General features: G+C 43.4%; 1 protein-coding gene and 1 long non-coding RNA gene across 2 annotated transcripts; both read left to right on the top strand.

Annotated features, from left to right (window-relative positions):
- The first annotated feature begins 13,982 nt into the window (after window positions 1–13,982).
- On the top strand, window positions 13,983–14,613 carry LOC141523306 (uncharacterized). Its single transcript, XR_012478451.1, has 2 exons — window positions 13,983–14,120; window positions 14,201–14,613. It is a non-coding gene; the product is annotated as an uncharacterized LOC141523306 (long non-coding RNA).
- A 926-nt stretch (window positions 14,614–15,539) lies between these two features.
- Window positions 15,540–19,948, top strand: PIM1 (Pim-1 proto-oncogene, serine/threonine kinase). The gene is made up of 6 exons (XM_074236387.1): window positions 15,540–15,726; window positions 15,846–15,952; window positions 16,092–16,142; window positions 16,220–16,586; window positions 18,573–18,749; window positions 19,671–19,948. Exons 1-6 carry the CDS (start codon window positions 15,645–15,647, stop codon window positions 19,826–19,828), a joined length of 942 nt encoding a protein of 313 aa, XP_074092488.1. The 5' UTR covers window positions 15,540–15,644; the 3' UTR covers window positions 19,829–19,948.
- The last annotated feature ends 6,643 nt before the right edge of the window (window positions 19,949–26,591 follow it).

The raw sequence follows: 26,591 nt of genomic DNA, 5'->3' as shown, positions 1-26,591 counted from the left end.
ATTCAACCAACTTATTAAGGATGGAAATGGGTCTTCCACTTGTAAGAGTTATTTCTGGAGTCAGAGAATTATAGAATGTCAGAGCTTAAGGGAAGTATAGATACCAATTTGCCCAACTCCCACATTTTACAGATGGGAAACTGATGCCAAAATGGGGGAGTGACTTGACCAAATGCAGAGAGTTAGTGATAGAACCAGGAGTCCTGGCTTCCAATCTAATGCTTTTCTACCCACATCACACTATTTTCTAATCCTTATGAACAAGAGAAATATTGACAGTCTTATCTCTTAATACAAGTCTTGTTTTTAAAGGCAACATCAAATCCAGCATTTCCACAATTTCAGCCTCCCAAATTTTTTAAAACAGAATTTTATTTTTTCCAATTATGTGTAGACAAATTTTAACATTGATTTTTTTGAGTTCCAAACTTTCTCTTTTTTCCCCCCTCTCTCTACATAAAACAGTAAGCAATTTGATATACTATATATATATATATACATATATATTATATATATACATATATATTATATATATATATAATATATATGCGATCTTGAACCCTGGCCTTCCTGGCTTGGAGGTTGGCTCTTTATTCCACTAACCACCTGTCTCTGGTATTACTGGCATTTATACTCAGTTTGTCAATTTAGTCTAGAACATCCTGTGTATTATAACAACTCTGATCTAATATCCCCAACTTATCTGACTCAAAAATAATTTGGTGTATGAATATCCTTAACGACTTCCTCAATAAAGATTTAAACAGTCTATGCCATTTCCTTTTCATGCAAGACTTTTGCACCATGATTATCCTGCCTTTCAATTGGCCCCCAGGAAAGGGCTGAGCACCAAGAATGGAAGACAAAGCAATAAACTGAGTAGAGCTAGTGGAAGTGAGGTGGGAGCCTTCCCAAGGGTTTGAGAAGTGTGGAGAGCAGGGCAATCCATGAACAATCCAAGAGACATCAGCAGGGGTGAGAAATGAAGTCAATTCATATGGGAAGAAGACATTTTCCCTTGGGAGTTTCAGAAATCAGACCTGCCCCTTCCAAGTCCCTAGTGAAAGAGAATTATTAAAAAAAAAAAGGGCTAAGATAAATCATCCCCTCCCCTCCCTTCTTCTCACCCCCACCCTTTTCTGGGAAACCTCTCCCCACCTCCCTTCCCTGAAGTCTTTCTCTTCTCCTTCTCTCTCTCCCTCCCCTCAGGGGACCTTTCCCTCTAGTTCTCCCTGGACCTCTTGGCCACTTTTCCATCCAAGAGCCATTGAGGATGAGGGACTAGAGGGTAGGAATTTTCTCCTCTCTAATTTTATGTAGAGCTGGTCAATTATGACAAACTCTGCATTCTTCTTTTTGAGATAGAGGAGTGGGGGAGAGAGTTCTGGGGATGGGTACAGTAACTGTCAGACCCCCACCAGAGAGTTTGTCTTCTACTAGATTCTCTTGTTTAAAAGATAGGAGTTTGGAACTCCCCCTCTGGCTAGGGTGACAAGACATCTGCACAAAATAATAGGTTAGTAAATATCTGGATTTTTATGGTATGAGGGGGAAAATATGAAACTCTTACCCAGTAGTGAAAAACAGAGACTGTTAGGGAAGCAGATTTTGGCAGTAGTGGTGGTGGTGAGGTTGGGAAAGCAAACTGATACATCCCCTTGCAGAGTCTTCAAAATAAGACCATCTCGGTTTAGTCTGGGGTGGGGCATGGGAGATTTGGAGGGAGGGACTTCTAATATTCAAATTGCTTCATGAGTTAGTCTAGTTCTGACTCTCCCTCTATTATCAGAAGGAACAGATAGAAAACCAGACCTAGAATCTGAAAGACCTGAGTTCTAACCTAACCCTAACCCTCATATACTTACTAGTCCTGTGACCTTCTACAAGTCACATAAATTCAGTTAGCTCAGTTTCCTCATTCATAAAATGGGGATAATAAATAGCATCTACCTCCCAGGGTAGACGTGAGGATAAAAAGAAAGCACTTTGCAAAACCTTAAAGCACCCTTAAAGATTATATATATATATATATATATATATATATATATATATATATATATATATTTGATTTATATGTATATTATATATAAAGACTAAAAGGGTACTTTAGGGATATGAGTGTTATATGATATCTATCTATCTATCTATCTATCTATCTATCTATCTATCTATGTCTCCAGGATAGCTAGATGTCACAGAAGATAGAGCACTGGACTTGGAATCAGGAAGACTGCAGATTGAATCCAGCCTCACATCCAGGGCCATCTCTAGTGATCCTGATTCATATTTGGCCCCTGGACACAGGTGGCTGTGGAAGAGACAGTGAAGTTGGTGACTTAGCACAACACTCTCTCACTCAAATTCAATTCATGTACTTATCATGGCATCAACTCCCTGATGTTATGGTCTTCTTCAAGAAGGAAGGATAAAACAAATACATATATACAGATACATCTCCAGAATTTGTTATTTCCCATCTCCCACCTCAGGGATGCTAGGTGGTAGCTCTCAATTGACCACACATCTAACTAGATACTTTGCACATAGTGGGCAATTTTTGATCTGCATTTAAATCAAATTAGTACCCTAAGGATAGAGATGAGTGGACATCTGTGGGTCTGGAAGAAGGGAAACCAGCTCCACCTGGAAGACATTAACAGGAATAAGGGGTTATAGTAATTTATATAAATTCCTTCTATTAGAAAGTCAGCTTGGGGGCAGGAACTGTGCCTGACTAGTACTTAGTAGGTGCTTAATCAAGGCTATACAAATTGCATTGCATTTCAACAAATCCTCTGATGATAATCAAATTTTCTATAGTTGGTTTTAATATAAGGGGTTTATAAGCTATTTGTGTGTATGAAAAACTATGCAAGTATGCATGTGCATACATGTGTTTATTTGTATGTTTGGATTGTGTCATATGTATACATATACACAGATATATTTTAATATAATTGATTTCTTTTGCAACTCAATGTATTTTATTTTATGTCTTTAAAAACATTCTAAAAGGGATCCATAGATTCCATCAGGTAGCCAAAAGAGTCCATGACACAACCCTTGGCTAAAGAATCTTATATTCAACCAGTCAGTCAACAAATATTCATAAAATACTTATTGTGTACCAGGCACTATATTAAGCACTAGGAATATAAAGAATCACAAAAACAGTCCCTGCTCTCAAGGAGTTCACAGCCTAATGAAGAAGACATCATGAAAGCAACTACTCGCCATCAAAATATTTGCAGAATTGGGCACCTAGGAAAGGCTTCTTTGTTTTCTCTCTTTTTTTTTTTCATTTATATACAAAGGTAGTTTTCAACATTCATCTATTTGCAAATTTATCAGCTCCATTTTTTTTCTACTACCTTCTCTTGCTTCCTCCTCCCCTTTGGAGAGAACTATATGATAAAAGTTGTACATGTATAAAAATGTTTAATATATTTCCGTATTGGTCATGTTGTGAAAGAGGAATTAGAACTAAAAGAAAAAAAAACATGGGAAAGGAAGAAAATGAACATAGTATGCTATGCTCTGCATTCAGACCATAATTTTGTTTTGTTTTTTGGATATGGATGTCATTTTCCTTAACAGGACTGGGAAAATGCTTCTTATAGAAGGTGAAATTAGCTTGGGATGGAGGAGAAGGAAGAAAGAAAAAGAAGGAAAAGGAGGAGAAGGAGGACATGTATATAGTGCTTTAAGGTTCACACTGCACCTTATGAAAATCATCTCATTTGATTCTCACAAGAGCAGTGAGAGGTAGGTGATATTATCAGTCTCAATTAACAGATAAAGAAACTGAGGATGAGATTTGGTCAAAGTCAGATGACTAGAAAGTGCCTGAGACTAAATTTGAACTCAGATTTTCCTGAGCCAAGGTCCAATACTGATGATGATGATGATGTTTGTTTGTTCCTTGTTCTCAAAGAAGACCATGACATCAGGGAGATGATGCTATGACAAGCACATGAATTGTATTGGAGTGAGGTGGTGCTGGGCTAAGTCACCAGCCTCACTTTCTCCTCCAGAGCCATCTGGGTTCAGTGGCCTGATATGAATAAGGTTGACTGGAGATGGTCCCAGATGAGAGGCAAAAAGGGTTAAGTGACTTGCCCAAAGTCACACAGCTCAGACATGTCAGTTGTCTGAGATTAGATTCAAACTCCTGACCTCCTGCCTCCAAGGCCAGTGCTCTATCCACCACACCACTTGGATGCCAGGTCCAACACTAGCTAGCCATTGTACTACCTGGTTAACTAGATTTGAAAGACATTAGAGAAACTAAGAGTCAGAAATAAAAAAGAAATTTCAGATATAGAGGACAACCCTAGGAAAACAGAGGAGTTAGAAGAGATCAAAAAAGATAATATTTGTAAAGAATTTAGCATAGAGATTGTTACATATTAAATGCTATATTATTATTACTATTATATAGAGTATTCTATTCATGGAAAAGCATTGGTTAGTGTCACTGAATTGCAGAGTGAAGGAGTAAGGTGTGGGAAGACTGAAAAGGTAGGGAGGCTTCAGGTTATGAAGAACTTTAAAAATCCAAACTTAGGATTTTATTTTTGATCCTGGAGTTAATAGGGAACCACTACACCCAGGTGCTTTAAAGATCAGTTTGACAGCTAAGAGGAAGAGACTTGAGATAGGGAGACCAACTAGCAGTTCAGGAGTGAGATAATATTGTGTCTCGAAAGTCTTAGTGCATTTAAAGCTTCAGTACCTCAAAATGGCACCTCTTGTGAGAGATGTTATGAAGGGAGAAATGACAGACTTGACAACTGGTTGGATATGGATATGAGAGGGAGGAGAGAAGAGTCAAGGATAATGCATAGGTGGCAAATCTGGGTGATGGAGAAGATGGTGGTACCCTGGGTAGTAATATAGAAGGTAGGAAGAGGGGGAAGGGTTAGGGAGAAAGATAATAAATAATCAGTTTTGGATATATGTCATTTATTCATTTTTTCAATAAGTTTTTATAGAGGACTTATTATGCATAAAGTCTTTTGTTAGTCACCTGAAGGTAATATGATATGTGAAATAAAATAATAATTTATATGGTGTTTTTGTTTACTCCATTCTCTCTGGGATGATAATATCTATCATACAATAAAACATTCTAAGTGTGTAGTGTTTTATAATTTATAAAATTATAAATTATAAAATTTATAATTCACATGAATTCTCTCCTTTGGGGAGCCTTCTTCTCTCTCTCCATGTAAAAAAAAAAAGGAAGGGAAGGTAGCAAGCATTTATTTAGTACCTATTACATGCCAGACACTTTTCTTGGCACTTTTTACAAATATTATCTCATTTGATACTTATTCAATTCTTTTATTTGTACATGTTTTCTCTTTATACTGAATATAAGCTCCTTAAAGGCATTTTCATTTTGGTCTTTGTGTATCCTTGTATTCTTGGTACTTAAAAGCCAGGTTCTTCCTATCTTTCAAATCCTACCTCCTCCACAAAGGCAGTGGAACTAGTGCAAAGGGTAACTGAATTAACTTAGGAAACATGGGCTTTGATTTCAACTTTACCACCAACATTGTGGCAGTTAGATAGCAAAGTGAAAAGAGTACTGGATCTAGAGTCAGGAAGACCTGAGTTCAAATCTAACCTCAGACACTTAGTAGCTCTGTGCCTCAGTTTCCTCATCTGTAAAATGAGTTGGAGAAGGAAAAGGCAAATGCCTCCAGTATCTTTGCCAAGAAAACCCAAAATAGGGTCATGAAGAGTCAGATACAACTGAATAACAACATTGTGACAAGAGGCAAGTCATTTAATAACCGTACGGTTTCTTTCTCTATAAAATAAATAGGCTTGGGGTCGGGGGAAATGGCCTTAAATCAAGGATTCTTAACCATTTTTGCCATGGACCTCTTTATCAATCTGATGAAGCCATATATATACCTAAGTACATTAAATATGAAAGATTACAAAGAAAATTATTTTGAAATATCACTTTCAAAATATATTAAAAGGTCACAGATCTAAGAACCTCTGTCATGGAGGTCTTTAAGATCAATTAATAAATCAACAAGCAGGTGATTTGCTATTTCCTTCTCCATTTCATTTTACAGATGAACGGAATCAAATGGAGTAAGTGACCTGTCCAAAGTCACACACAGCTAGTAAATGTCTGAGGCCAGATTTGAACTCAGGTGTTCCTGAGTCCATACCCAGCACTCTATTCCACTAAACCACTTGGGTATCTGAATTTTTATACATACATACATACATACACACACACACACACACACACACACACACACTCTAAAAGGAAAGTTCTCCTGTTGGAGGTAGACTTTGAATCAGATCAGCATCAAGGAATTAATAATGAATTTAAAACCAAGAAAGGCAAAAACAATTCCTACTCTCAAGAAGCCTATATTCTTTGAAGAAAACTGGTGATTCTAAGAGGTGAAAGTGAGAGGGGAATTTATCCCAGCCAGAATGATCAGCCCCTATGCAAAAGTTGTGTCAGCTGATAAGAGAAGGAATGTTATGTGCCAGGAAGGCCATCTTGGCCAGACACAAGAATTTATGAACTGGAAGAATGCAAAATAAACTTGCAAAGGTAGATTGAAACCAGTTTGTGAAGGACTCTAAATGGCAAACAAAGGAATCTCTATTTTGTTCCCTGGGAAGTGATAGGAAACTTTCCACTGTACTTTACTGAGAAGGAGAGTAACAGGGATAGAACTTTTCTTTAGTGTTAAGTAGCAGTGTGAAAAAAATGGATTGAATGGTGTAAAGACAAGATAGGTAGGAGAATTAAGAGGATATTGAAAGAAAGTAGATATATAATGAAAGCCTAAACTAGAGTGTTGGCCTTGTGACTGGGAAGATGGGGATAGACTTGACTCACATCCTGGTAAACATCTAGCAACCAGCTCTGAAAAAAAAAGGGGATGTTAAGTTTAAACTTCATTATTAATATTTTCTCCATCTTTCTTTAGTCTAGACAATCAAAAAACAATAATCCAAACACTGATTATCAGTTGGCTTTCTCTAGAGCAGGTTCAAGCGCCCCTAAGACATTGCATACCTTCAACAAAGGAGACTGAGGAAGAGAAAGAGAAATCACAGCAAAATCTAGAAGGGGTGATCATCCAGGATGCATGAGAAGGTGACCCAATACAGCTCTAAAATAATCTAATTCCAACCTTTCTTTGACCACTTTAGGACACATTCCTCTCTTCCTCTTCTGAACTCACAATCACTTATCATCTGCATTATTCACCTAGATCTTAATCATATGTATTTATTTAGAGGCCTGTGATTTTATCAGTGTGAGGAAACTCCCTCTGCTAATACAAATAAGCAACTCATCTGTAACTGAGGGTCTTACAAGTCATGTATGATGTGTAAATATGACTACATAGACTGATAAATATTATCTAAATAAATGAACATTGGTTCTCAAAAAGAATTTATAATGTGGTTGTACAGAGGAGACTCAAGAAAAAATAATGTGAAATTAAATACCAAGTGAGTCTAAAAGACTCCCCCCGCCTTTTAAAACTGACTTTGTAGCAGTTTAAAAAATGCTCTATGAAATCTTTTTGGCTTGTCATTTTTTTTTCCCTTCTCTTTTGCACCTGGATACACTTTGTGGCTTTTCCTGTTCTCACATGGGTAATTTTTTACCATTTTGAAAAAGATGGCTTTTTCCCCATGATAGCCTCTTTTTCTCTGTCAGTTAGACATGCAGCGTTTTTGTTCACACACTTGGTCTTTTTTATCTGTGGCACATGTTTCTCCTGGGCTTCCAATAAGGTGTTTTTCAAAAGTCCAGGTTTCCTGTGGGCTTTTACTTTTTAAATCACTCACTTTTTCCCCCCGACCAGCAGTAATGCTCTGCAACCTTGTCTTCTCTGTGTTCTGTACAATAAATAGTCATTATTCATACAGAAACAGATAACAAAAGCTGACTTTTTTTTTATCTAGCCCCTTCCTTCAGGGTTGCAAAGCGATTTACCTATGTGAATTACATAGTACATGCATGCATATATAGCTCTTTGCATTCATTTTCTCATTTGAGTTATTCAACTCAGACATATATTATAGATAATATTGTCTCTGTTTTACAGATGAAGAAATTGAGACTCAGATAGTCACCAATGGTCAAGCATCTAATATGTATCAGAAGCAATTTCTGAGGCCATGTTTTTCAGACAGGATCTGGCATTCAACCCACCATGCTTCCTACATATGACAATGTGTTTAAAAAAATTTAAAAGCAAAATAAGTCAGTCATGCTTCATTAAGGAAAAAAGAAGAGTTGGTAATGGAAAAAATATATATTCCTAGTTGTAACAGCAAATAGGCTGAAAACCATACTATAATAGGCTGGGGGGGGGGGGCGGGTGAAGGGAGACAATCTTTTTGCTTTTCCAGTCATGCTTGGAGAGCTAGACATTGTCCAAAGGGATTTATACACTTGAAATAAATTTCATATTTGATCTAAGAAATAAAACTAGTTCTTTCCTGATTTCTAGTACATTGGCTCCCAACCATCTTAAAGGTGTGACCCTGACTTTGATTTCCTACTACCTCCCTTCCTCAGAAAGCTAGGTTGTTAGAAATTACTTCACTGCTGGACCAGAACTAAGTATATGACCCAGTCCTGGAGAGTATTATCTGGGTGACCATGGGTAAGTTTTTAGTCTCAGTTTCCTTATCTGAAAAGTAAGGATAATATTAACCACAGAGCATCCTATTTGCCTCCCAGGGTTATTGGGAGGCCCACATGAGATAATGGCTACAGTATGATGATGATGTTTGTCCTTCATACTTGAAGAAAATCATGACATCTGGCTAGTGACACAATAACTGCACATGAATTGGATTTAAGTAAGGGGGGATGCTGTGCTAAGTCACCAGTCAAACTTGCCCTTGAAGCATCATTTGTGTCCAGATATGATTCAGGATGACTAGAGATAGGGCAATCAGGGTTAAGTGACTTGCCCAATGTCACACACAGCTAGTAAGTGTTTGAGGCTGCATTTGAACTCAGATCCTTATGACTTTAGAGTTGGCACACTACCCACTGCTACATCTAGCTGCCTTAATGGATATAAAATTATATTAAAGTCAGAGATTCCTATTATTATTCTTCACTATCCTCCTCTGAAAGAAGTGCTCCAGGGTGACCCTGTTTTCTGAACCAAAAATTAGAACACATGGTCTAAGAAAGGATCTTGTTTTTACAAAGCCTGATTAACAAGCATACCTCCTATTCTTGAAATTGAGACCATCTCCAAAAGAAAGCCTAGAACCTATGTATGGCATTTGTGTGCATATTCGTGTGAGACTTAAACTTTTAAGTTGGTGAAATAAGTGATCTAAAATTAATTAGGGGAAGGGGAATTTTCATGGAATTTCAGGATGTCACTGAAGGAAGATTGCAAAAGCAGAGATTGGGAGTGGACTCCATTTGAATTTTCCTTATTTCCCTTGCTTCACCAAATTTCAAGTTAAAACTTTATACTTAAAAAAAGAAAAAAATCATTCTTTTGTAGGAGAGAAATGCCTGGTTGCAGAAAAAGATTGAGCAGCCATTTGTTTTCAAATGTGCCCATTCTCCAAAATGTATGTAGTTTGCAGTTTGAATATGAGTATTGCTAAAGGATTTTTGACTTGTCACCTGGTCAATCCTAATTCAGCTTAAAAGTGGAAGGAATGGTTGGTAAATTGTTCACCATCTTTTATTAACACTAAAGATTCTCCTTTTTACCAAAATGATTACTACTACCTTCTTCCTCCACCTTCAGTCAAATTTAAAGGGCTATCAAATCACCTAAGCAGTTGTCATCTAATTATCATTAGAGAAATTGTTTTTGAAAGATGTTTATTTAATATTCCAAATTCAGATGTTTTAATGATTATAACTGCAAGAGGGATGATCAGAGTTCAAGAAATGTTGAAAAGCTCATATCCCTGGCCCACAGAGTAAATTCTGAATGTCTAATTGTACAGCAGGTATCCTTGAAAGTGTTTTTATGGACCAAGTCCTTGCCAAGTGGGGCCAATTTTGGAGCCCTCTCCTACTTGGAGAGGTTTTATTAAATATTCCTCATTTGAATTCTAATTGATGACATTCTTAGCATCTTCCAGATAAAAGTGAGGTTGAGGTTGATTTTATGTGTAGTAGCTATTTTGAATCATATTCTCACAAGAGATGTTTAAACTAAAAAATGTGTGAAAATAGCACAACAGAATTTGGACCGCTTTTAGACAGATGGTTCACATCACCATAAGGCACCACAGAAAGTACTTTTCCCACAACCTCCCTCCCAACATTATTTGGTAGGTAGGTAGATACTGGGACAGGTAGGTGGCTCAGTGGATAAAGTGCCAGGCCTGGAGTCAGGAAGACTCATCTGCTTGAGTTCAAATCTGGTCTCAGACATTTATTACCTATGTGACCTTGAGCAAGTCACTTAACCATATTTGCCTCAGTTTTCTAGTTTTGTAAAATGAGCTGGAAAAGGAAATGACAAACTACTCTACTATCTTTGCCAAGAAAACACCAAAGAGGGGGTCATGAAGAGTCAGACCCAAGTGAAAAACAACTAAAGTGCAGGTATTAGGATCAGGACTGGGTCTGTGATATCATTGACATAGGAAACTCCCAATAAGGAATCTCTAATTAACCAATGAAACTTGATGTCTAAGAGGGCTGTCTAGATAACTGAGAGTAGTAGTTCAGCTGTCACTTTTTCAGGTGGGTCACTTGAGCAGAGGGAAATATTCCTGGCTTCAAGAGGCATCTCTATGATGCCTGTCCTACAAGAATTATTATTATCACTCCTTTTTTGATGACATAGAAATTGAGGCTCAGGGGGTGGCTAGGTGGCACAGTGGATAAAGCATTGGCCTTGGAGTCAGGAGTACCTGGGTTCAAATCTGGTCTCAGACAATAATTACCTAGCTGTGTGGCCTTGGGCAAGCCACTTAACCCCATTTGTCTGGCAAAAAACTAAAAAAAAAAAAGAAAAGAAAAGAAAAGAAAAGAAAAGAAATTGAGGCTCAGGAAGTTGAATGGAATCACTGAGTAATTGATCATGAAATTGGTAAAGTGTCAAAAGAACACACTGGAACCTAATCCATAGATGAAAGATTCAAATGCAAAAGAACATACCAGTAGGTTCTACATAATTCACTCAACACTGGATCAAGGGTTGATATTAATCATGAAATGTCTCTTAAAAATCTTAAAAATCATCCTTTCACATTTCTCCTTTCAAAGAAAAGATGCAAGCTTAGAGCTCCACCTTTGATACAGGCTGGCTGTAACCCTGGATGAGTTCCTAAACCTCAGTGCTCCAGGCCACTCTCAATCAAGGAATATTTATTAAGGACCCACTAACATATAAGGCAATGTGCTTATATGTTATTGAAAATATAAAGTAGCAATAAAATATAGCTACATACTCTTGCTCAAGGACAAATGGCTCATGTTTATATAAACTATAAAGTTTATAAAACATTTTCCTGACAATCACTGTTTGAGGTCGGTGATACAGTGACTGGTTTATGGTATCACAGTTAGTAAAATACACATTGAGAATTCAAGTCTTAGTCATTTGAAGACCAGTGCACTTAACTTCAAAATCATCCTACCTCTGAGGCAGCTATGCTGGTGGTTAGGCAGACAATAGATTAAAAATAAAAGGCACTAAATAACAAAACAGTACAAGACATGCCACAAAGCAGTAGCTGATTTTATTTGCCGAATACATAGAACGGACGGGAGAATAGACTAGGCTGGGAAGGCTTCAGGAAAGAGGAACTCAAGAGTTGAGTTTTTAAGCATTAGTGGTATTCCATTGGGCCAGCTAGGTGAATAGATCATTTGGGTCTGGAGTCTGGAAGGTCTGAGTTCAAATCCAACCTGCGATAGTAGCTTGTGTGTCCCTGGGCAACCTCTGTTTGCCTTAATCCACTGGAGAAGTAAATAGCACACCGGTCCAGTATCTTTGCCAAGAAAACTCCATGGATAATATTTGTGCGCTATGGCCCACAGGGTCATGAAGTCAAGATGCAACTCAACAGCAATAGTACTTGGTTAGGACAGAGGAAGAGAAGAGGTTGAAAACTGCAGAGTATTTAGAAATATAATAGGATCATAGGAATAGAACAAATTCCATTTACCTTGACAAGATTAGTTCCAGAGGTCAGGATTCCTTAGAAATAAGGTCTGCCAGGAAGGTAGGGGCCAGGTTAAAGAATTTGGAGCTGTTAAGTCTTTTAGTTTGGTCATTCATCATACATTTTAATAATCTGTACAAAGGTAATGAATATGGGGTCAAATTATGTCTCATTGTCTTGAATATCAAGCATTAGATTTCAGCAACAGGGTAATGTTTAAAGGGATGGATTGGTAGTCAAAAGACCTGGATTTTAAAGTTCGATTTCAGGCAGGATCTGGGAGACAATAGGCAAATTAGAACCTCTCAAGCCTGGTTGGATGATATGTGTACCTCTTAAAATCAAGGAATTGTTCTGAGGAAACTATACAGAGTTATTATTAAACCACAATATACAAACAAGAAAATAAAAGGCAACTGACTAACAAACTTGTTATACAAATAACATCTCTTTCTAAAGCACACAGCACTTTCTAAAGCATTTAGGACACAAACTGCTAAGTTTTTAGTAAAATATGTAAATTACTATAGTTGATGGTGTCTAAGCCTACATACATCATCCAGACTACACTTTCCTATTTTTCCCTTTTCAAGTAGCAGCAAGCATGAATAATTGAAAATAAAATAGTCAAGTAAGGAATTATATTTCCAACAAATTTTTATTCAGCACCTTTCAAGAAAAAAATTCACTGACATCTGCTATGCATATAAAAAAATAAAACAGTTCCTACCCTCAGGCAGCTTTACGTTATACAGAAGACAGCTTACATTACACTGTGCCCATATATAAAAATAAAAAATTTCAGAAGGGATGAATTAACTAGTTACTAGGGGAATGGAGACAACTTGTTAAGAAAACTTGGGATTCCAGAGAGATAAGGAGAGTAGTGCATTCCAAGCACAGGAGGAGCAGATCATATTCACAGGAGTTTTGAAAGGGAATAATTAGATTAAATAAATCCAGAAGCATAGGGTGGCAACCAGATTTTGGGGGGCTCTTTCCAATTTCTATGGAGAAATTTGTATTTTCTCCTGGCGGTAGCGGGGAGCCACAGAAGGCTTTGGAGAGAGGAATGGGGAAACTTGATGAGGGCAAGAACCTTACCAAGATCATCAGTGTGTGGGGCGCTAGGTGGCGCAGTGGACCTAACTCCAGGGATACCGGAGTTCAAATCCAGTCTCAGGCACTTAATGACCTAGCTGTGTGGCCTTGGGCAAATCACTTAAACCTATTGCCTTGCAAAAAAAATCCTAAAAAAATCATCAGCGTGGAGGATGGATGGAGAAGAGAAAGAATGGAAGAGGAGGAACGAATTCCAGGGGTCCCGCCAAGAAAGTGCTGGGAACTCGGCAGTGGTGGTGACTGTAGGAGGAGAATGGAGGGCCTGAGGGATGCGGTGCAGAAGGGGAACGGCCAGGTGAGCTCACCGACTGGATGGGGTGGGGAGGAGTAGAGGGACCGAGGTGAGCCAACGAGGATTCGAGGCTGAAGTCTGCAGGGGGGGGTTTAGTGTAGAGGCACTCTAAGGAAACTCAGTTTTGGACATGGGGAGCCCTTCTCGAGGGGCTGATTTTTCGCCCGGCTTCACCCTTCTTCTTAACTCAATCTTCACATTTCAGGGTTCAATCTCCTCCTAAATGAAGGAGGGGGAAAAAATCCAAAGAAAGTCATAAGGCAGTAACTCGTTCTGCACTTTTGTTGGCAGTTTGCAAGCGGCTGGGAAGGCGGCCCGGGGAAGGCGAGGGATGAGCTAAGTAGTAGCAACAAAGCTGGGTGTGGTCAGGGTGGGGGAGGGAGGTGAAAAATGTGAATGAAACCAGAAGCTTCAAATCCAGATGGGCTGGGACTGCGCCTGCGACCGGCGGAGGCGGCGGCGGGGCCGGCGTCTGCCATCCGCGCCGGCACGACTGCTGCCTCGCTCGCTCATCCTTCTTCTCGATGGTAAAATGGTAAAAAGTATTTAAATGTCACCTCATCCTGAAAGGCTGCAATCAGCCAGGATGGCAACCTCCCCGTCTCCTCGGTTTAGGGAGTTCCGAGCCCACTTTTGTTCCCGAGACCTATGAGCCATCGGCGCTCCTTTCATGACTCACGGCCCTGCAGTGCCACCCTCCACCCCCTCACCCGCACCGCCGGGCGCTCGTCCTTCAGCCACAGGCTCCCGGGGAGCAAACCCCGCGTCCGCTGAGCCAGCCGGGGCGGCACGGAGGTCACACAGACACACACAATAAAGACGCTTCCCCCCGCCTCCGACCACCCTGCTCGACACACACACACACACACACACACACACACACACGGCCCCCTGCCCTCCCATCCTCCACTGCCACCCCGACTGATGGATGCAATAGTCACCCAACTTGGGCTACTGCAAAAGCCCGGCCCCGAGCTTCTACTGCCCAGAGAGAGGACGAGGTGAGGAGGAGGAGAGCCAGAGAAAGAGAAAGAAAGGAGAGAGGCGGAGGGAAAAGGGAGGGGGACCCGGGGGGGGGAGAGAGAGAGAGAGAGAGAGAGAGAGAGAGAGAGAGAGAGAGAGAGAGAGAGGCAAAGAAAGAAGAGAGAGGTGGGCAGACCCCGGGCTTCCTTTGATGGCTTTTGTTATTGTTTGGGTTTGAATTGATAAGCCCCTCCCCATCCTTCCTCCCCGTGGCCCTGCACCCGGCTCCCGCCTCCTCCTCTCGGAGCCCGCACTTCGCTCGCCCCTCCCCCTCCATTTTGGCGCCTTTTCCTTCCCGCCACGTCGAGGCGGCGTAGCTACCATTCTGACGATGGGGGGGAGGGGGCCCTCGGGGGGCGGGGCATCCGCTTTATGCAGATCCGCCGGGCTCTGGTTGGCCGGGGGCGGCCTCGCGGGGGCGGGGTTTGGTCGTGCCGGCGGTGCGGCGGGGAATTCTCCTTCCCAGCTGCTTTCCCCAACCCCCACCCCCCTTTTCTTCCCACCGCCGACTCGGCAGCCGGGCGCCCCGCCCCCGCCCACCCCGCCCAGCCTCTCGGAGAGGCCCCGCCCGCCCGCGCGGCCCCCCCTCCCGCGCGCTACGCCCCCTTTACTCCTGGCTGCCGGGCGAGCCGGGCGTCTGCGGCGGCGGCGGCGGCGGCGGCGGCGGCGGCGGCGGCGGCGGCGGCGGCAGAGGCAGAGGCGGCAGAGGCGGCGGCGGCGGCGGCGGCGGAAGAAGTCTCAGAAACGGCGGCAGGGTCGGCGGCGGCGGCGGCGGCGGCTACAGAAGCAGAGGCGACGGCGGCGGCGGCGGCGGCGGCGGGCGCCGCGGGAGGAGCAGCGGCGGCGGCAGCGGCGGCAGCGGCGGCAGCGCCGGGTCGGCTTCTGCAGCGGCCAGCTCGGCTCCGCAGCGCCGCGGGCTCCGCTGCGGCACGCTGATCCCGCCAAGCCGTCCCGGCAGCGCCCCCGCCCCGCTCCGCGCCCCCCGCCCGGCCCCGGCGGCCGCCCCTCCGGCCCCCCGCCGCCCCTGCACCCGGGGATGCTGCTGTCCAAGATCAACTCGCTGGCTCACCTGTGCTCCGGGCCCTGCGTGGAGCTGCACCCGGCCAAGCCGCCTCCCGGTGAGGACCCACCCGGCGCGGAGGGCGGGACCCGGCCGGACCGGCGGGCGGGGGCGCGGGCCGGGCCGGGGTGGGCGCGGGCCGGGGGGCAGCGGCTGACGGCGCCGCTCGCTCCCCAGGGAAGGAGAAGGAGCCCCTGGAGAAGCAGTACCAGGTGGGCCCGCTGCTGGGCAGCGGCGGCTTCGGCTCCGTGTACTCCGGCACCCGGCTGGCGGATGGCGCGCCGGTGAGTGGCCCCGGGCGCCCCGGGGCGGGGGGCGGCGGCGGCGGCGGCGGCGGCGGCGGGGGGCGGCCCCGGGCGGGGCGGGGGCGGCGGGGAGGCCGGCCGCGACTCGAGGGGTCCTTGTCTGGGGGGGGCTCCGCAGGTCGCCATCAAGCACGTGGACCGGGACCGCATCTCCGACTGGGGGGAGCTGGTAAGTGTCCGCCCCGCCCCGTCCCCGCGCCGGGCCCGGCCGCCCGCCGCTCCCTGACCCCCCACTCTCGCCCGCAGCCCAACGGCAGCCGGGTGCCCATGGAGATCCTGCTGCTGAAGAAGGTGAGCTCGGGCTTCCCGGGGGTCATCCGCCTGCTGGACTGGTTCGAGCGGCCGGACAGCTTCGTGCTGGTGCTGGAGCGGCCCGAGCCCGTGCAGGACCTCTTCGACTTCATCACGGAGCGCGGCGCCCTGCAGGAGGAGCTGGCCCGCAGCTTCTTCTGGCAGGTGCTGGAGGCCGTGAGGCACTGCCACAGCTGCGGGGTGCTGCACCGGGACATCAAGGACGAGAACATCCTCATCGACCTGAGCCGCGGGGAGCTCAAGCTCATCGACTTCGGCTCCGGCGCGCTGCTGAAGGACACGGTCTACACCGACTTCGACGGTGAGTGGGGCCCCCCCCGCCGGGCTGGGAGGGACGGGGGGGGGGTCCCGCCGACTCGGCGGAACGCCGCGGCCGGGGAGCCCCGGCCGCGCCCCCTCCCGGGGCCAGCCGGCTGCGAGGGACGCCGAACCCGGCTTGTCCGGCCCAGATTCGAAAGTCCCGACCCAGTTTCCCACGCCGGGAGGAGAGCTGGGAGCGCAGAGTGCCCCGGGGAGGGGGAGGGGAAGGGGTCGCTGCTGGTGGGTGGTCTCGCCTCATTTTTCCCTTTTGATCTCGCGGAGTCCATCGGGAAAAACCCCAAGTGCCCCCTGGTCCCTGGACTACGTTATTCATTTTGCCGGCCAGAGGCGGTTTGTTTTTGTTTTGGGTCCGGGGGTGAGTGTTGTGAAATAAGATCTGAAGACCTGAACACGAGTTCATCCCCCCCACACCCCCCGGCGCCTCTCACGCCGCTCCCGAAGCTCCCAGTCCCTGGGCCAAAGGGAGGCATCATCGGGGCCAGGGGAGGGGCCCGGGGCTGGCCCTGGCTGCGGGAGCACGGAATGCGGGAGCTCCCCTACACCTGACATCCAAGCGTTGGAGGCGGCGGCTGATGATCCGCCAGGCTTAAGCTAACAAACTGCTGACTTTCCAAACCTGTGACTCGGGCTTGCGGTTTGTGTGGATTTGCCCTTGGAAGATGCTGGGCCTGGGCTGCATTTTTTGTACTTCACAGTTAATGGCTGGCGGGACCCTCCCACCTTTCCAGGCCTCTGCTGCCCCCTGGTGAGCGAGAAGCCGGGGTGTGCTTTTTTTCTCTTTTTTTTTTTACAACCCAAAGTTTGTAAACAGGAATCACGTGGCCTAGAAACCAGCCCTACTGCTCTGACCTCAGCCTACTCTTCCTGCCTGGGGAGGAGGAGGAGGAGGAGGAGGAGGAGGAGGAGAAGGAGGTGGCGGAGGTGGCAGCGGCAGAGTAGAGGGCGTGGGTCTAACGTTAAAGCTTTACCAGGGCATGGATGGGAGCCCAATTTCTGATGTCACCGGTTTGGATGAAAGTCAAGTCTTGGGGTAACATTTGAATTTAGTTTTAAAATTAGCCGGTTTTAAATAGGTCTGATTTGAGACTTACCATGATTTTTATAGGTGGTCTCCTAAAGGGGGCCACATTTAGATTTGAAAAAAGAACTTTAAGAGATCGTTTAGTCAAAACTCCCTTCACCAAAGGGGAAACTCATTTACCAGTTTAATGAAAGTGGTCAAATTACATGACCTTTCTGAGGCTCAGTTTTCCTGTCAGTAAAAATGGAGGTTTTGCTTCTATATCAGCTTCAGCACAAGGTTGTTAAAAATAATTTTTTTAATTATTGAGATCTCAAAGAAATATAACTTCCTAGATGACTTAAATTTAAATTTTTTTATTTAAATAGAGACCTAGGAACTTTAGCAGACATAGGTTTTTCTTTTTTATTTATTTTTAACATTAATTAAAAAAATTTGAGTTCTAAATTCTCTCCTTCCCTCCCCTATCCATTAAAAAAAAGCAAATAATAGGGTTATCAATAAAACTTGGTAAGTTAAGGTTTTCAAAGGAGTCCAGGTGATCTTTTTGGAAGGTATTGTTTAGACTTTAGCAAGTGTTTCTGTCATGATAGATTTAGTAGCCCCCAAAAGAATAGTGCTAGGATTCCAACTGTCTTCCATAGGTGTTCTCCTTTATGAATTTGGTGTCCTGTCTTGTCTTTGTCTATCACTACCTATCTACCCTACCAAAAAAATTCCTATTTCTTCAAGCAAACTTTTAAAGAACTTGAGTTTATTGTTAGACATCCGGGAAATACCATGAGCCACCTACTCCCTTATTAATCCTTAACAAACATTTAGCACCCACAGCGTCTGGTATGAAATATTTGGGTTAGAGCAACTACATGTACCATTCTTATTACTCCTATGATTTAAAAAAAAATTTCCGTTTACCCTACTAATTTCCCACGGTGTATTATTCAGGGACCCGAGTGTATAGCCCACCAGAGTGGATCCGTTACCACCGATACCATGGCAGGTCTGCAGCAGTGTGGTCCCTGGGGATCTTGTTGTATGATATGGTTTGTGGCGATATTCCCTTTGAACATGATGAAGAAATTATTCGGGGCCAAGTGTTCTTCAGGCAAAGAATTTCTTCAGGTAACTTATAAAGCAAAAAAAACCCAACTTGTATCTGTATGTATGTCTTCCGATGGGTATTGTTTAGATATTGATTTATGATAGGACTTGGTCCCCTTTGAACTGGAAAAAATCTTTGAATCTGGGTAGACTCCAGATAGCCAAATGGATATATATATATATATATTGTCAGACTGCTCCTATAGGTGGTTCTGAACAGTCCTGGGACATCAGGGATGGTGTAACACTAGACTGGTGATTCATACTTAGTACCTGGGTCCAGAAAGAAACTAGTCTGTTTTGCTTTCTTTTGGAACTGAAAGGAATAGCCCATGTGGTTTGTTCATTAGCACCAGTGAGTCACCTTAACACCAATGAGTATATTAAGCAAAAAAATTAAAAAACAAACCACACACCCTAGATTATTTCTAAGTTTAAATTCTTATATTTAAACATAGGTCTAATATTTTCTGTTCTTGATACTGTGCCAAAGTGAGGAATTTGAAAGCAATTCAAGATTTTTAGAATAATTCAGATTGTCTTAAAGCTTTTAACTGTTTGTAGTGTTTCTACTTTGAAAGACTAATTTCATCTTATTGGTGCTTCATCTAAAAGTCCTTTTTCTGTTGGGTTGGAATTGTGGGCTAGATGATCTTTTGATTAACTCTACCAATAAAAATTTGGAAATGATTAACATAAGGGAAGATGGCTATTCCTCCCCCCCCCCCCCATCTGAAGGATGAAGGTGTTAATACCTTTTTAACTAAAGAACAAACAGGGTTGCTCTTCCAGTAAGGGTAACCTCAGTAGGGCTGGGGGGGGTCACCACACCCAGATTTGGCTTTTTATACCTGTCCTCTTAGAACCAAGTGGGCAGACCACATTGCTCAGTCAAGTTGTCACTGCTATTAATCACCACCTGCCTCCCTTTGCCTTATGCAGAATGTCAGCATCTCATTAAGTGGTGTTTGGCTCTGAGACCATCAGATCGACCATCCTTTGAAGAGATCCAGAGCCATCCATGGATGCAAGATGTGCTCATGCCCCAGGAGACAGCAGAGATCCACCTACACAGCCTGATGCCAGAGTCCAGCAAATAATAGCCTCTCTTCAGGCTTCCCCACCCCCTCCACCTCCTCACTGATGTTCAAGGGGCAGAGAGGCAGGGGAAGCTTCCTCCCTTCTCCCACTTCCCAAGTACCAATGACTCTTGGAATCAAGCAGGGCCTTGCTTGTTACAGGAACAACAATTCATAGCTCATTCCAGATCCAAGCTCCCTGGAGGCTGCCTCCTCACTAGGAGAAACTACTCCATCCCAGGTGGCCTGGGCCTCCACTTCAAGGATTTTTCCCTTACCACTTCTCCCAGGTGACCAGTGTTTCCCAACACTGCAAAATCCTGGAGGCTTCAGCCCTGGGCTGAGACTGATTTCCTAACCTTAATAGAGTTCTACTGAATGCTGGGAGGGTTGGAGGAAAAAAAAAGGGTGGGTGGGGGTGGGTGGGGGTTGGAGGGGGGGGGAACTGTAGGATAGGACTGAATTATAACATTGTATTTCCGTCACTGTCACCCCTTCCGACTCTTCAGAGTGCCTTCTGTGGTGACTCCGGCTGTGCTGGGAGAAATACTGGAATTTGCCCTCTACCTGCTGCTTTTCCAAAAAATCTGCCTGGGTTTGGTTCCCTCTTCTCTCTTCTTCACCTCCTCCCAAATTCCTCCTCCCTTTCCAATCCTTAAGAAAGGTGCCATGGAAGGAGCTGTGGGGCCAAATACTGAGCCACCTCACCTGCCCAATTTCTGCCTCCTGTAGTAAAACTTTAGAACTGGTCTTCCTCCTTGGTTGTTAACTTAATGTTTCAAAGCCAAGACCTCAAGAGAAAAAAACAAAACAACCCGCACAGACAATGCAACTCAGCAGGAAAAGAAAAAAACTGTAAATGTGTGTGTACATTTGGCACATTAGTGTAAAAAAGATTGTAGTTGTTTGGAATTTTTTTTGTTGAATTTTTGCCTTTTTTAAGTTATTTCTTTTTCCTTTTTTTTTTGGTTAAAAAAAACCGCATCCTAACCTGGAGGTCAATGTTATGTATTTATTTATTTATTTATTTGGTTCCTGGCTTGTCACCTCTTCTCTACCCCCTTCAGCTTTTCACAGCTGCCCGTCCTTGGTTTTCTTTTCCTCCTCTCCAATTTGGGGACCTTCTGGGGGTGGTGATTGGTGTGTGTAGTTGGTTGGGGGGAGCAAAAAATGAAGGGGAACTGCCAATACTTGCTCTGTATGTCCCTGGGCACTGCATGGAGTGTCAGGGCCCTGGGCCAGACAGCTGCCTGCAGCTCTTGGACGGACTGCCTTTGTTCCCCTCACCTGCACACATGTGTCTAGTTTCCGTGGGTAATGGGGGAGGGGCATTGCTTGTGTATATAACCCTTCTGGATGGTGGTGTATGTGGTGTGTGTGCACGCGCTGCTCGCCTTCCAGATTCTGGGGCTGTTTTTTCAAACAGCACGTAGCCTGCTGGTTTTATCAAGTGTAATACTGTACAGGGGGATTAAAGAAGATCTTATTTTTTTTTTTTATACATGCTGTTTTTAAATAAAAAAAATCCTTTGTCTTAACCTATGGCTCTAACCATCGATCCATTCTGTGCCCAAACTCACAAAGTTAATCAAGTGATCTTAAATGGACAATCTTCAGACTTATGAGAAATTCTGTTTTATCCACACTGGGCTGAGCAGATTTAAAACATAGGACCACTAGTTGTTGGCAGTGAGACTGGAACTGGGCAAAGGGAAGAGAATAAGATTAAGGGAGACCAGAAGATGAGCAATTTTCTATCTCTCTTTTCAGAGTTAGTTTGCCGGGACTGAAAAAGTTTTCATCTAGAATGACTTCCACGTCACTCCTGCTAGGTTAACTTGAAGTTTGACAAAAGGTAGATCTTTAGAATTCATGAGCTCATTTAAAACCTTCCATATAATGGTGCTGGTATATTATCAGAATGGAAATACTGAAAAAGGTTTACCATTTTTCCCCAGCCTCTCTTGGTCTAGACTCCCTCTTGTTGTGGTTGCTTGGGGAATCTAGCCCAGGATATCCTGGGATTCAATATCTTCCCCCTCCTCTTTATGCTAGGCTTGTCTACCTGTAAAACTTGGGCTACGGTCCAACCTGCTTCTTAATGTGGTTTTACAAGAGGAAGGAAGTAGAATTAATCTGGGATTCTGTACTACTTTCCTGAGTTTCTTGGTCCTTTGGGTTCTGAAGTCTTGGAACTTCTCAATGGAAATCAAGTTTTCTGAAACTTTGCTCCATTAGTTTTGCATGCCTCCCCCAAGGGTACATGTTCTCTCTTCTAGATGATAGGATAGACTCATTTTCAGGTCAATGTGTTCACAAATTTAAAAAAGTTTGGCTTCGGTTTTTGATTAGCGTAATGATGTTGGTACAGTGGAGTGCTGGGCCGGGAATCAGGGAGACCTCAGACTTAAACTGTGACTGGACAAGTCACTTCACCCTGTTTGCCTTAGTTTCCTCATCTAATAAAATGAACTGGGAAAGGAAAGGGCAAACCACTTCATGTACCTTTGCCAAGTAACCTCCAGATGGGGTCATAAAGAGTTGGACACAACAACAATGTTATATTAAAGATTGAAAAGTCTTTTACCTAAAAAAAAGTCCTTTTTAATAAGTTAACCTTGTGAAGGAAGCACCACTGCTTGGAAGATAGGCGACTTGTCCTAGGTCATGTGCTGATAATGATTGGAGCCAGGAAATGAACTCCAAGCTTGACTTTGAAATCCAAAGATCTAGCAACTAGCCATCTCTCAGCTGCTAAATTGATATTCTGAAATCACAGGTCCAATCTGGCATTTTCCATTGCCTTTAGGGAAAAATACAATATGACAGCATTTAAAACTCTTCACAATATGGCCCCAGGGGGCAGCTAGGTAGAGCATTAAATAGAGCATATGCCAGGGAGTCAGGAGGATCTGAGTTCAAATCCAACTTCAGATATCAAACACTGGGCAGGTACTAGATATGATGACCCTGGGCAAGTCACTTTACTCCAATTGCCTGGCCAAAAAAAAAAAGGCTCCAAACAAATTAAACGTGACTTCCTCATTTTACTCTAGCCAAATTGACCCACTTACCAGTTTTCCTTATCTCCTACCTTCATGCCTTTGCAAAAAGTCTATATCCTTTCAGATATTGGTCCTCAATGAACAAAATCAAGCAACCCCATGTTGGAACTCCTAGTTCCCTTCTAGGCTCAGCTCTATTGCCAACATTGCTTGGGACCTTTCCCTAATATCCCTTCCCAATATCATGTTTTTATTTTGTTTACTTCTCTAAATACTCACTTCTCTAAATATGTATCTCCTGCCCCCAGCAGAACATAAACAGGGACCTTCTCATTTCTTTAATACCATAACTAGAACAATGCCTAATACTTAATAAAAAGTGAATTGTTTGATTTTTGGGGCAACTCCTTCAGCCTGCATTTACATCAATGGTTCTAAACCTTTTAAGGTAACAGGACTACTTTTTAAAATAAAAAAAAAATGTCATTCCCCATTGTGCCAGCTGTTTGTTGTTCAGTAGTGTCTATGGACTCTATAGACTAAGGTTTTCTATGCAAAAGTATTGAAGTAATTTGCCACTTCTTTCTCCAGTGTCCCTATTTTACAGATGAGGAAGTGAAGCAAATAGGGATTAAATGACTTGTCCAGGGCCAAGTACTGGTATCTGAGGCAAGAATTGAACTCAGATTTTTACAATAGCTTCAATTTTTTTTTTTTGTTATTTTTGACTAGACCTGTGCATGGAGCTCTTAATGAAGAAATTCTATATTGTCAATTGACATCTATTTTCCACTTGAAATCTTAAAACTTCTAAGGCAGACAATAAACATTAAACACCTACTATGAGCCAGACACTTTGTTAAGTGACTGGGGGGGGGGGTGGATACAAAGGAAGGAAAAAGCCTTCAAGGAGCTGACTGCCTAATGGAGGAGACAACATACAAACAAGCTATAAACAGGATGAATTGGTTAAATGACTGGCCCAGGGTCACATAAGCTGAACAGCATCTAGTAACTGTGAGTGAGTGTGTGACAGTCTAGAGATGGCATGTTTAGTTATTTATGGTTTGGCCTAGGGCTTCTTGAATCCTTTGCAAATATTGCCACTACAGCTCAGGATTAAGATCAGTGAAGGAGAGGGTTCAAGCATTCTACAATAAACTTGCTAGAAGCTTTTATTGTGGTCCCCTTAATAGATTGCACTTTTCACAGACCAGCCTGGCTAAATAGGCAGAGTTTATTGCCATTGAGTTGGCCACCAGCTGATGAAATTTTAGAACATGACAATCCCTGAAACCATGTACAAGATAGCAGACTTTGGGGCTTTAAAAGAAAAAGGAATAAATCTTTTTGTAATTTAATGGTAGAGAGAAGTCCATTATCCAAATGCAGTATGTGACAGTATGTGACAATGGCCCTAAGTAGGACTGGACTGATCAATAAAGACTCCATGAAGGAGAAGATATTTATTGTTTGTTTTTTGAGACAATCTGGGTTAAGTAACTTGCCCAGGATCACACAGTCAAGTCAGTGTCTGAGGTCAAATTCTTCCTGAATTCAAATATGGCCTCACTAGCTCTGTGATCCTGGGCAAGTCACTTAACTCTACTTGCCTCAGTTTCCTCATCTGTCCAATGAACTGGAGAAAGAAATGGCCAAGAAAGCCTCCAGCAATTTCACAAAAAAATCAGCCACAACTGAACAGCAAAGACCTTGGGTGATTCAATTTTTCTGGGTTGTAGTTTTCTGTAAAATAAAAGGGTTGTTCTACAGGGCATTCTGAATTTCCTTCCAGCTCTAGCCCAATATAGAAAGTCAAGGCAGGGGTATCTATCCCAGTGAGCATGGGATAAATGGAGACAGGTCATGTTTCCTAGGAATCATTTATCTTGTTAGTTTGGGGCTAAACTGGGTTCTCCCAAGGGTGGAGGAGGGACCTGGGGAGAGGAAGGGGGGGGGGGAGCATTTCTTGTAAATGTTGCTCTTCTATTTCAACTGCTCCTCCAGTTCTTGGAAAGCCCCACCACAAAGAACCTATCGAGCCCAGAGTGTCAGAGCAGATAGGGCCTCATCTCCCCAATTCATTTCCTGCTCAAACTTGTATTGCTAAAAGCAAAAACTGCACTGCCCCCCCCCCCAGCTCTTCTTAGCCCTAAAGGAGACAAATGCAAGGAACCAACGCTGAGTCAGAGCACCCTTGGCAGGGACACTTACCCACTCGGTCACCCAGGATGCCCAGGATGTCAGTTTACAGCCAAAGTTTGGACCAGTTCCTCAAACCTCATTTCTGAGGGAAAATCTGGGTGACAACTAAGACAGGGAAGGAGGGAGAACTCCTATTTCTCTAAGAGTGAACACAACTGGCCAGGGCCCCCTTTGGAATGCAGGATTCTGCAAATGGCAAAAACAATGAAAAACGGCGGGAAGACTGGAGAATAGGGGTAGAACTGAAACACCATGTGTGGGCCAGTACAGGCAACCACTACCTCTCTGGGTCCTGCAGCCTCTCTGAAGTAGCTCACTCATCTGACCCCAGCCATTTTTCCTCCATTTTCTCACACTCCCATCCTCCTACCAACTTGGTCAGTGCCTTCTTCACAGTACTAAAGACCAGCCTACATTTATATAGTGCTTTCATTTTAATTAAAATGCTTATTTTATGCTCAGTCTATTTGATTGAGTCTCACAGTAACTCTGGGAGGGAGGGACATAAGGAAGATGAGTCTCATTTTATAGATGAAGAAACCGATCTAGTCTTGGCTAAAAAGTGTCAGAGAGACTATGAACCCAGACATTCTACCAGGTATGCCATATCACTTTTCATATACATTAATTCACTTGGTTCTCACAGCAGCCCTATAAGATAGGTTAAATTAGTATGCTTATTAATCACCTACCTGAAGGTACTGGGGCCATAAAAAGAAAGGTAAAATTTTCTGTTCTCAATGAACTCACAGTTTAATGGAGAAAACATGCAACAACTAAGTGGATACAAGATTTGCACAAGGATAAAGTTGTTATTATTTGTCCTTTGTTCTTGAAGAAGACCATGACATCAGGGAAGAAGTGATACTATGACATGTGAGTTGGATTTGAGTAAGGAGGTGCTGAGTGAAGTCACCAGCCTTATTTTCTCCTCAGGAGCCATCTGGATCCAAGGGCCAGCTATGGATCGGGACAACTGGGAGACCTTAGGTCTTTCCCTAAAGTGGAGATAATTAGTAGAGGAAAAGAACTAGCATTAGACTGGCTAAGTATTGTCCCTATTTTATAAATACCCATAAGGGGCTTCTAGATAGTACAGTACATAAAACACCAGTCCTGAAGTCAGGAGGAACTGAGTTTAAATCCAGCCTCAGATACTTCCTAAATGTATGACTCTGGGCATATCACTTAACCCCAATTGCCTAAAAAAAAAAAATACAGATAATAACTTACCTTTACTCTGCTATTCAGTGATACTGATCTTTTTGCTGTTCCCTGAACAAGAAACTTCATCTCCTACTCCAAGCATTGGCTATCTCCCATTCAACGAATGCTCCCCCATTTATCACCATCTCCATCTCCATCTCCTAGCTCCAATGGCTTCCTTTAAGTCCACTTTCATAACTGTTTCCTCTTAATTCTAGTAATTTCCCTCTGTTGATTATCTCTAATCTATCTTGTGAATGACTTGTTTGTACATAATTTGTTGTATCTGGCCTCTCCTATTAGACTGTGAACTCCTTAAGAGCAGGGATTGTCTTTTGCCTTTTTCTTTTGTATACTCAGCAATTTGC

This window comes from Macrotis lagotis, chromosome 5 (genome assembly GCF_037893015.1).
Source record: "Macrotis lagotis isolate mMagLag1 chromosome 5, bilby.v1.9.chrom.fasta, whole genome shotgun sequence".
Taxonomy (NCBI): domain Eukaryota; kingdom Metazoa; phylum Chordata; class Mammalia; order Peramelemorphia; family Peramelidae; genus Macrotis; species Macrotis lagotis.
Note: the sequence above shows the minus strand (reverse complement) of the source record. Positions and strands in the feature narration are given on the sequence as shown.